Source organism: Sciurus vulgaris (assembly GCF_902686455.1).
Source record: "Sciurus vulgaris genome assembly, chromosome: 1".
Taxonomy (NCBI): domain Eukaryota; kingdom Metazoa; phylum Chordata; class Mammalia; order Rodentia; family Sciuridae; genus Sciurus; species Sciurus vulgaris.
The window spans coordinates 96,662,785-96,674,869 of record NC_136461.1 but is presented as its reverse complement, the minus strand read 5'-3'; the positions used below and the strand labels follow the sequence as shown (position 1 = coordinate 96,674,869).

At 38.0% G+C, this 12,085-nt stretch overlaps 1 protein-coding gene across 7 annotated transcripts in view; it reads right to left on the bottom strand.

The window, feature by feature from the left end:
- The window catches only part of NTNG1 (netrin G1), a 408,943-nt gene that overhangs the window by 71,321 nt on the left and 325,537 nt on the right, over positions 1-12,085 (bottom strand). For all 7 annotated transcript variants that reach the window (XM_079132939.1, XM_079132936.1, XM_079132937.1 and 4 more), the window contains exon 5: positions 2,941-2,967. In XM_079132939.1, coding sequence (XP_078989065.1) covers positions 2,941-2,967 — 27 coding nt within the window. The remainder of the gene's footprint in view (positions 1-2,940; positions 2,968-12,085) is intronic.

The following is a 12,085-nucleotide window of genomic DNA, read 5'->3' as shown; positions in this document are numbered from 1 at the left end:
AAATAAAATCATGAATGTTTACTTATAAGTACACTTTATAAAAAAAGTGAAACCTGAATGAATTGGTATCACATCAGGTAAGGTAAAACAATATATTGATGATAAGGCTCACAGTGCTACAGATTATTAATTGGTCACATTATCATCAGTATTTTTTCAGTCATGGTCAAAGCACATCAAAATGACTGAGTTTTAAATCATGTACCCTTGGGATGTTTGGAAACCTATTTCTTAATAGAAAGGTACAAATGACCTTAAGGGAAATTTGTTTCAAAAGTATTTTTAGCAGGTGATCGGAAAGGATGACCACTCTGTCACCTTTGAGTGTACATGGACAATTTGAGATCTATACTGAAACCTATTTGGACGCCAAAACCTTTAGTCATTGTGTATATAGCATATGTATGTAAACTTATGGTTACATACATCAATAATTTACATCAATAATATACATCATTTATTTTCCTTGAGATACACATTGATGATCAGAGTCTCATGGGCGTTGTATTTGTTATAAAGGTATCTTCCTATATAGTTTGTGGAATTATGCTTATTGATTTCTTCTTTGGGGTAGAAGGAAAAGCCCTTGGAAATACTCAAACTTAGTTAAAAATCTAAGTAGTTTCCTCTTCTCTCTCTTGCCCCTGGAAAACTCCCTTGCCACACCGTCTAGAACAGGCAGTGAATTGTCTACATTCTTGCCCTTCAGAGAGAAAAGGAATTCACCAGTGCACATGGGAAGCACCTTATAAGCCCACAAAGAAGGAACTTGCGAATGCCATTATAGCAGCCTAGAAGATATGATCACGTTTGATGGTTTTATCATAAAATCTCTGTACCTTAAAAGCCAGGCAATAGGCAAGCTAGTCCTGTGTGATGTTGGGTGACCCCTGGGAGCTCGTACATCCTCTTGTTGGGAATCTGAGAAAACACCCATTGCATTCCAAGCTGAGAAGCCCTGGGTGTACTGAAGGCAGATACAAACTGTCACTTTGAGATAGAAGTTTTTTTCCATAGATATTATTAGCTAAATTTTCCTAGGTTCCTGATAGTAAAGTTTAATACATTTTCCAAAGGCACAACAAAGCATCCTTTCAGGTCACCACTGATTTCAAAATAAAACAAAGGAAAACAATACTGGAATTTCCCAATTCAGTGTGTAAAAGGTCAACATCTGCTGATGCTCAGAGATGGGGGATGTGGTGAAAGCTGCCGAATGAGATGTCAAGTGAGCAGTACAGTCAGAGGGTCCATGCAACACGCAACTGGCACTCTGAACAGAACACAACCAGAGCCAAAGAACTACTTTTCCATCCATCCATTTCTGAAACTTTTCCAGGCCAGATCACAAAGGCAGCCTCAATAATTTGTCTGAGCTTGGTTCTGTTTGGTTCCCTTCTGCTCTAAAATGCATATGCAAATACAATTGTCAAGGCCTGAAAGGAGCACACTGTGGGGCACCTATGCAGTCAGCCAAATGCCCTGGGAGGTAGTTAGGCAGAAAATTTAGACTATTAAAGCTGCGGGCTCTCATTTGCCAGGTTGTACACTGATACCATTTTGATTAAGTTCACAAAAAGATGCTATAGCATTAGGCCGTGAACACTAAATGGATGTGAACACTACTGCTATTTACAAAACCACTGATTTTCATGGCATTTAACATGTCTAGTGCTGACAAATCAGTGTCTGGGCCTATTCACAAGCTTAAGTAAAGGAGGTTGGTTTACAAATTGGAGGACCTGACTATGCATTTATAAGAGGAGGGAAGTTGTTTCATCCAAATTATCAGAGTATTGCTTTTTTATGTTGGGTATAGCAATGCTCCAACTGCTGTTATTTACACTGTGATCACTGTGCCTGGTACAGTTCTTATGACACACACCTTTGAGGGGTGACACTACAGTGACAATTCTTTTATAGTGCATAACTGAGGATTCCTCAGTGCTTTATTTCTAATTGGTTATTCAACAGTTGTTCCAAAGTTTTAGCCATCAGAGATACAGGGTGCAATATACAGCAGTATGCCAAATTCTGCTCTGAAAAGTTATTAGACAGAGAGTGAGGTTTGTTGTTGGAGTGTCATTGTTTCATGTGCAAAGAGGGAGCTACAGTCAGACTCCCATGGAAGTTGGAGCATGTTCTTTACAATGATACTGGAAAAGTGTTACATGAGGGTTGAAGAGGGATTCCTCTTCAGTTGTTTAGATTTTTACAGAAAGACTCCTGGCAAGATTTTATGGTCCTCTGACTCCTAAATTCTGTATACATTTCACGTACCCCTTCTCTATCAAACATAAACCTAGGACATATGCCTGAAGAATATGTGGATCACTGTTTTAGGAGGGAGAAATGGACATACTGAATAATTTTTTCCTTCATTCCTCCAGAAAGACTAATGCTAAACCTGCCTCTTTCTGGTCTTCATAAAACCTCGACTTTAATGCATTAACAAAATTCCCTTCCCCTCTCCTCATGCCCTCACCCCTTTTTTTGCTCTAATGAATATGCTCAAGGCATTCATTGGTATTCATTCTCTGCTGTTCTAAATTATGTTAGAAATCCATATCCAGTCATAGAAAAATAGTTCAATTTGTTTGTTGGCTACTATGTATGGGTGAATAGGATTGTTTCCATGTTTTCTAAATGAACTATGGTTTCCAAGTTGTTGTACCTCTGTACAGGTGGCCATCATTGGTCAAAAGTATTCAGGAAAGCTTTGGCACTGACATGTCCATGGGAGAGTTGTATATAAATAACTGTTCTGTGTTCTTACCACAACTGTGCAGAAAATCAACACAAAAATGCAATTCACAGGGAAAATCCTCTATTGCATCAGAAATGGACTCTGGGAAAATAGATCTGAGGAGTCAGACAACAAAGCAAAGCTAGCCTAGACTTGGTTTGATGATTTTTTTTTTTTTTTTTTTTTTTACTTACTACCAATACTGGAAATACTGGGAATACCTGCAGAGAAAGAAAACAGTAAAGAAAAACTGTTAGCTATTTCTTATATTTCTTAGTACATGACATCTTTAACTTAATATACAAATCTCAGAAACTTGACACTTGATAACATTCAGACCATTAGGAAATTAGCACAGAAAAAAAATTAAACCAATTTGCTTTCATTTTTTAGATCCTGGGCTAATCAGAGTTGGAAAATTAATGTTCAACTTCAACAGCTGGTGCAAGAAAACCTCACGGTGGCAAGTATTTTGAGCTTTCCCATAAGGTTCATGAATATTTGTTTGTGGCTCAAAACAGGTACTGAACTAGGCTTATGCCCTGGGTACAGAGAACTAAACAGTCACTGAGTGGACCTGAGCAAATATATCCACATATGCAATAGGTCTTTTTAAATGTGTTATGATATGCATGTGCTAGCTGTTGAAAATCATTTGGCACTTTTTTGATTAATTTTACATAACCATCATTTTTATTCCTGCTTTACTTGTCAGATATGTGGATTAAACCCTGTAATAGAAACTTAATTGAGCAGAATAATTCAAGAATACATTAGGTAGTTCATATTGATCATGGACCTCATTGATTTTTCAGCTTTCAGTTTAATTCACAAGTTGTGCTAAGGTAGTAGAGTCATTTCAGAATGTGGCCTAACTTGGGATGAATGTAGACATAAATTTAGTCTGTATCCAGGTTAAAACTTCTAACCATGCAATATATAGTGCTGCAGTCAAGAGCAGAGGTTCAAGTGTCAGGCCATCTGCGTTCAAAGCATGGCTCTGACCCCTAAATTCTCACCAACTGTGTGACCTTGGGGCAAGTTGCTTATGCCTTCAATCAAATTGGTTTAGTCTCTCTGGGTTTTTGTAAGGATCATATAAATTGATAGATGGAAAGCCCTCAGATCATCGCTTCACAAGTCGTACGTGTTGTATCCATCCTTGCTGTGATGCCTATTATTGCTATGGATGGTTCATCAAGCAATACTCTGATGGATATTGCTAGTTAAAAGCCAAAGACGTCCATGCTCACCAACAAATCTGGGTGGTGATGGGACTGATGAGCATATGGGAATCTCGCAGACCTGGGTGACAGTCCTGCTTTGATACTAACGAATTGGGTGATTTTAGGCAAGTTCCCTAGCTTCTGTTTCCTTGCCAGAAAAGGAACCAGTAATACCAACTCCATGGGGCTGCTGTGAGGATTGATCAAGATAATCCATAAACATGTCTGACACATAGTACATAGCCAATAAATGATAGCTGTTAATGAGCTGTTCAACTTGTTCTCCACATCGCTGAAGGTGTAGTAACAGGTGTTAACTGTAAGAATCATTATACTTCAATTTTAGTACTTCTCTTTGAATAACTGCCCTCTACTTATTTTAACTAATCATTGTAGCTTGCTCAGAAATTTCTGGCTTGGTATTTTTCAAAACCAAGAGATATTTTCTTATGTCTGATCAGAAAGAGGAGAATGGGAAAAAAAGGCTTGGTAGGGTTTTTTTTTTCCTGGAAGGAACAAAATCTTATTTTCAGTTATTAAATACCTTAAAAATTTATTGATTTTAAATACTCAGAGCTTATAGTGCTTCAGCTTAATTACTGATCTCTGATCAACCAAAACTGGAAAACTAAATTTCCATTTCCATATTTTAACTCTATTCTATGAACTGAATTTCAAGTTGAATGTAATTTCTGTGAAGAATGGCTGGATTCCTGACTCTGCACTTCAGTAGACTATCTTTGCTGCAGTGTGAGTGTGACATTGACTTGGGACTGAATCTTTATTTATTTATTTTTTTTTTAAATTCCCTGTTGAGTTAGGTATGATAGCTGCAGCATAATTTTAGAATCAATTGCAGAAACTCCAAATTTCCCCATGATTGAACATCCTGCTCCATTGCAAGGAACTGCTTGCTCGTTGTAATCCATCAAAGAGAATGGAAGTTAAGATAGCAGAAGAGACTTTTCATGTGTTTTGAAACTTATATGGAGTCAGAAGTCCATGCATAATATCTGGTAAAGTTCTTAAGGTGTTTGGCTGGACTGCAAGATTGTTCGATGCAGTACTTGCTGCAGTTGAATACTTCAGAAAGACAGAAATGTTTCCATCCCCTCCGGGATATCAGTGCAGGAAAGTCATGTTCATTCCAAGTATATACTCCATGCTAGACAAGGCCATTTTGAGATCCTATTTTCCTCATGAAGATATTATTTCCAAGCATTGGATGCTTAAAATTCAGGCTCTTCTTCATTTTGTGATTTACAATTTTTTTGAGGTACAGCCAGATGACTCACTTTCTATTCCACTGCTGTAAAATGGGAATTGCTTAGAAAAGATTTTTAAACTGCTCATTTGAATAAAGATTTTTGAAGTTGGAAATATCTGAACACCAAAGATGTCCATTAGTATAGTTTCAGATGCTATTTTTTTTCCTAATGGTTCTTATTCTACAATGTCCAAATACCTTGTTTTGGGTTTTCTGCAGACACCTGAAGAATTTCATAAACCTCTCACATCTATTAAAAAGACTACAAGAGAACCATGAGAAATCCTTCAAACACTTTAGAATATAAGACAGGAAGACTTGGAAATGAATTGCAGCAATTCATTTCATGAAAGGTGAGTGTCTTTAGAGCCTGTGAGGAAGGAATCAATGAATTCGATTGCATCTTACAACAGTGACTGACCATAAGTGACCAGCAAATTAGATTATACTCAGGAAAATTGTCTAGGCACATGTTGGCGGTTTTAAACATTCCCTGTGATGTGACATCTATTATGTAAAGAATATGTTTATATTTAAAACTGAGCTCCGAAGTTATTTCTTCCCTTCCTTTTTTCATATCCCTGATGTGAGTTAGCTGCTCTCTCCTTTGTGATCTCACAGCCTCCATGATCAATGTATCAATTTATTTGTGATTGTTTTTGGTTTTGCCTGACAGCACCAAGGGGGCTTCACCCTAATCCTGTCCTTTCTGTGTCTCTCATATCTTCCTGGGATGATGCTGATACCTAAGAGCTTCAAATGTATATTTACACAAATTTATTATATGTTTCCATGAAGTTTTCTGCTATGGTTTAGATGTGGTGTCCCCAAAAAACTCACATGTGAGACAATGCAAGGAGGTTTGAAGGAGAAATAATTGGGTTGTATGAGTCTTAATCCAATCAGAGAGGTAATCCCCTAATAGGGATTAACTGAGTGGCAACTGAAGTGGTAGGGTGTGGCTGGAGGAGTTAGGAATTGGAATGTGGCTTTGGGATATACATATTTGTATCTGGAGAGTGGAGTCTCTGTCTCTGCTTCCTGACAATGTGAGTTGCTTCCCTCTGCCACATTCTTTCACTATAATGTTCTGCCTCACCTTGAACCTGAGGAATGGAGTCACCCTTCTGTGGACTAAGACCTCTGAAACCATGAGCCCTCAAATAAACTCTTACTCCCCTGTAGTTGTGCTGGTCAGGTCATTTAGTCACACCAGCGAAAAAGCTGACTAAAATAGAAATTGGTACCAAGAGTGGGGTTGTTGCTGTGACTAACTCTACCATGTATTTCAGAAGATTTTGGAGCTTTTTTGAATTGGTGGGAGGAATTTTGAGATGCATAGCAGTGCAGTCTGGAAATGCTTTAAATTGTTTTAAGCAGAGATTAATGGCCAATTCAGGTGGGAGCTCAGAAGACCAGAATGGCAATAGGACCATAATCAGTGAAGACCCAGTTCAAGAGGGTTCAGAAAAGGAGGACTCTATTGGAATTTGGAGTAGAGGCCATTCATGTTATGTTCTGGCTGAGAAGTTGTCTGAATTTTGCCCATGTTCTGAGACTTTCTGTAAGGTTGACTTTAGAAGTGATGGAACTTCTTAATCTGGCAGAAGAAATGTCTAGGCAACATAGCATTCAGGCAGTGACATGGATATTGGTGGGGGCTTTTAGCCAAATTTATTGTGAAAATCAGGAGTAGAAAGCAGAGCAGAAAGATCTGGAAAAAGTGAACCTGAAAGACTGGAGTAAAACTAGGGAGAAGGAAGTTGCAGTTTTTAAAGACATTAAGGCCACTACAGAAATGCTAAAGACTTTGCCAAGAGACAATAAGAATGATGGCTTGAGGGCACTGAAGTTGGCAAGACCACACCCATCTCAATCACAAGGGAATAAAGGTGAGAATTCTCTTGAGAAGAGAACAGTGGGATACCCTTCTAGCACAAAGGGGCCTAGGAAGTTTTTTTTCAATGTTCTCAGCCACTCAGACATTCAGAGGCTACTGTAAAAAGGGTCTCTGAAGGCTTGGCTATTGCTCGAGATGGCAGCAGACCTTGGCATCAACCATGTGGTGCTGATTCTGCAGGAATGCAGAATGCTGGAGCTGGGGGTCATGGAGGTTTCCACCAAGATTTCAAAGGAAGGTCTTGGAGCCCAGGCAAGGTGCAGCAGGGTCAAATTCCCTGTGGGCACACCCTGGGAAGGCAATGTGTGGAGAATGAAGAGGAAGCTGAAGCTGCAGTGGAGACCCCTGAGATTAAGAAATGCTAATAATGCAGCACATTGTTAAAGAAAGCTGCAGGAATTGAGCAGAGACAAGCCAACAGGAAGGCCAGTTGGGCTGCCACAGGGGCACAGGGGCACAGGGACAGAGGCTACACAAGCTCTTTGGAGAGAATATCAAAATGCCATATGCCCCAGGTGCTAGATGTTGAACTACAGAACTTGTTTGGATTTTGGCTGGATTTTGACCTTGCTTCAGTCCCTTCCCTTATTTCTATGCCCCTATTTTTGTAAATGGAAATTTTTATTCAGTACCTTTATATGTTGGATATTTGTAAATTGCTTTTAATTTTATAGGAGCTCACAATGCAAGATTGCCTTGAGCCTCAGAGAAGACTTTGGAATTGAACTTCGAGTAATTTTGGGACTATCAAGACTAAAGGGGCTCTTGAAAATGTACTAGATATATTTTGCATTGTCAGATGATTGTGAGCTTGTGCAAGAAGGTTCAGAGGAAAAATGATTGGGTTGTAAGAGTCTTAACCCAATCAGTCATTTAATTCCCTGATAGGGATTAAGTGAGTGGTAACTGAAGTGGTAGAGTATGACTGGAGGAGGTGGGAATTGGGTTGTGGCTTTGGGATATATATCCCAAATATATATAAATATCCCAAATATATATATATATAGTCTCATATATATATACATATAAACATATGTACATATGTTTATATACATATATATACATATATACATATATGTTATGTATATATACATATATGTATATATAATATATATACATATATATACATATATGTTATGTACATATATATACATATAAACATATGTACATATGTATATATACATATATTTATACATATAAACTTGAACATGAATATATATATATATATCCAAATATATATATATGTCTCTGGTGAGTGGAGTCACTCTCCTCTCTGCTCTCTGATCGCCATGATGTAAGCTGCTTCCCTCCACCATCCTTCCCGCCATGATGTTCGGCCTCACCGTGAGCCCTGAGGAATAAAGTTGGCCTTCTATGGATAAAGACCTCTGGAACCATGAGCCCTCAAATAAACTTTTCCTCCTCCACAATTGTGCTGGCCAGGTCATTTAGTTACAGCAGCAAAATAGCTGACTAAAACAATACCTATATGGTGAAAACACCATTTTTGATCATAGCATGATTCTGTCCCCTATGAAGTGTTCCACTGAAACTGAGTTCAGGTTCAATTAACATTTTTGTTGTCTTTGCATCCATGATGCTCTTCTGATAGCACAAGTTATGTGTAGTTTTCTTGTCAGTGCTTTGTGTTTCATGAAACTCAGAGGCTTGAGCATAAATGGATGCTCATCTAGGGAAACTGTCTAGCAGTTAATGTTTGGCTCATTTTCTTTCTATTCCTTTCTAAGATCTTCCTTTTTAAATCCCACTTTGATACTTTATTTCTATCTGTCTTTTTTCCTAAGCCACCCTGAAAGAATGAAGATTTTTGTGGGGCCTATAAGGGCCTACAAATTTGAGAGTTCTCCTTAAAACATAGAACTTATCATTAACATATAAACTTGAACATGAAATTGAACTTTTTTATTTAGAAAGAATCAGTGAGGAACCTGAAGTTTAGACTTCATTAGGTTAAATTCACTTCTGAAATAACCTCAAAAATACTTAAGACAAGTAGCTGATAGGAAGGTAAAAAAAGGAAAGGAAGGAAAAGAACAGATAAGTTAACTCTCAAGAGTGATAAAAGTTTGAGAACCTAAAGGGATTTAAGAAATCATCTAATTCAGTCATTTTATTTTACAGAAGAGGCATAAGAAGGTGCAAGTGCCTTGTGTTAGGCCATAAAAGGCGCAGTTATGGTTCGTTGCTAGCTCCCAGAAACGCTCCACAGATACAGGTCTCACACAAGGAACCTTTATTTTGCACAGACGATTCACGTCTGTGCGGGGGAAGGGGAAAAAAGAAAAAAGAAAGATGGTGCAAGGTTTCTCTCAGACATAGGAATTTCGCGGGCTGAGAGGAACCAATTGCGGAGGAGAATTCTTACAGACTGACTGATGGACCAATGACATTAGGACGTAAAGTGGGAGGCAGGAAGATTACAGCAACATAAGCCGGAAATTCCTGAAATGTGAGAGGCGGGGAGAATGCAGATTGACAGGTGGTGGGGAGACCGGAAATTCCCGTGAAGGGAGAGGTGGGCAAACACAGATTGACAGGTCGTTGGGAGGTGGGAAATTCCTGTCACAGGAGAGAAAGGTGGCTTTATATCTTACACCTTGTCCAAGTTGACCCTTCATATTGAACATTGGAGTATGTCATTTCTGGTCTCTGTCTGAGATAATGCTAAACTTGTACTGAGGAAAGAAAGCACAGATATGTATGAACTTTAATGGAAGCTTCTGCAATACATAGTATATTATCTTAGTGCTGATATACCTTTTAGAATAGAAATGTCACATCCGTGGACAAATACATACATGTTAAACAACTCAAAAGGCCATTATGCTACAATCTTCCAGAAGAATAAGGAGGGGCTTGCCGGGTAGGTACTTGCAGTTCTTCCCTCCTCAGCTAGTTCTTCTTACCTCCACCTTTACTTTAATGATTGTTCTAAGGGAATTCTGCTGCAATTAGGGAGATGAGAACCTAGTATAATTATATAATATGATATTTTCTTGTTCTTTTTCATTTTGAAAACTTTACTACCCTTCCCCACCGAGCAATAGCTGAAGGGTGGGTGTCTATTAGTATATTTTCAGGTGCCATTTTTTTCCAATGGTTCTTATTTTATAATGTCCAAATACAGAAGTCAACATGATGGAGATCTCAAAAATAAATACCCTGATCTGCAGAAGCAGATTAATGCAGTGCTAAAAGCTATAACTCCTTTTGAGAATCTATGGAAGGTTCAGCAGCTTTTTATCAAGAAGGAAGCAGAAGGGATAAGGATTCAGCATGCTTCAAGCCAAAAGAAAAAATTACTACTGTTGTGATAGATGATTTAAAACAACCCATCAAACAGGTGACTAGATCTCACAGTCAGACTGCAGCCATCGGGAGCTCTAACTCCACAAAGGTCAGTTGAAGAAGTAGGTAATGAGTAAGAAAACATTCTGCAGACTCATTTATTTTCCAGAGGAATTACTTCCAATGTCCTTCCAGCCTGAGTCTCCCATGCAAACCGCTGTTGATGGGAAGTGTGCTGATTGTCTCCCAGGAATTTGCAAGTGAGGGAAATAAGATTGCGTCACAAAAGTATGCTGTGAAATCATCATCTAAATGACCCACGCATGGAGAACTAACGTAACCCTATGACCATAAGAGGGCTCTGAGACCTAATAACACATGGCAGACTTGAAAGAGGTGACATTAACCTTATTGTATTAACATACCTGGAGAACAGAAGAATGAGCTCATCAGAAAGTGGGAGCCTAGAAAAAGGAGCAAACTGAGACTTATGGTGGCAGTACTGTCCTAGTACTGTTTCAGGAAGAGGGAGTGATAATCAGTAATCCTGCAGACCCTAGGAGTTGTATTGACATTAGGAAGGCTGACTCCCTGGTAGGGAGGATGTGTCAGGGTGTTTCAGCCTGATGTTATTAACAAGAAAGCCATTTAAGTTTCCTGATCCTGTGCTCACCAAGCAACCTTCAGATTATTATCTGACTCTGCATGTAGACTTTATTACAGGAAAGATAATACACGGTCATAAGGACTTGAATATTCTGAACACCATAATAGTTATTTTATATTTTGAATGAATAAATAGGCATTTGGCACAATTTATCTCCCCACATACTTTTCTCCAAGGGGAGAATTTGCTGATCATATGCTAGATCTCAATAAAATATAATGGTCATAGCAACTAACTTTATTTTATTCTTACTATGTCTCTGGCACTATCTAAATGCCTTATATGTATTAATTCATTTAATTTTTATGACAACCCTGTGAAGTCAATAATTATCTGATATTAAAGATGGTGGAAATGCAAATATATAAGAGGATAAAAAATTGCCTACTATCATCTCAATAAATTGAGAAAATGACTAAAATTTAATCTAGGTCTTCAGGTTCCAGATTTTGGCCCATAAACAATGCTCTGTACTGTTATTCAGTTTATTGCAGTTCCCAATTTCTTATTCCTAGTCTTCAAATTAAAAAAAAAAAAAAAAAAAAAAAAAAAACTTAAAGGGAAAGTTGTATTTTTTTTTTTTTTTAAATATACTGTAGCACGATTTAATGTGATCTGCACTAATTTGGTGCAAAGTGGACTGGAACTGATATAGGTTATTATTTATAGTCTTCCCTTATACCACTTGGTGAGAATAATCCTATGATTGCCACAGAAATAAAAGATGTTTGATTAAGTGAGCCTGCCTGATATTTTGCAGTGGGTATTGCTATACTACATGTGCACTATATTCCTGCTCTCAAATCCTAAAAATGTTGCATTCCAAATCATATCTGGTCCTATGAGTTTCAGATAAGGGACTGCAAACTAGGGGTTATGCAGGAGTAATTTGGTATTTTGGTTTTATATATAGGTTAACAAGCTTAGTTAATATACATCAGGCCCTGTGAGGAAGACTTTTCTTAATGTG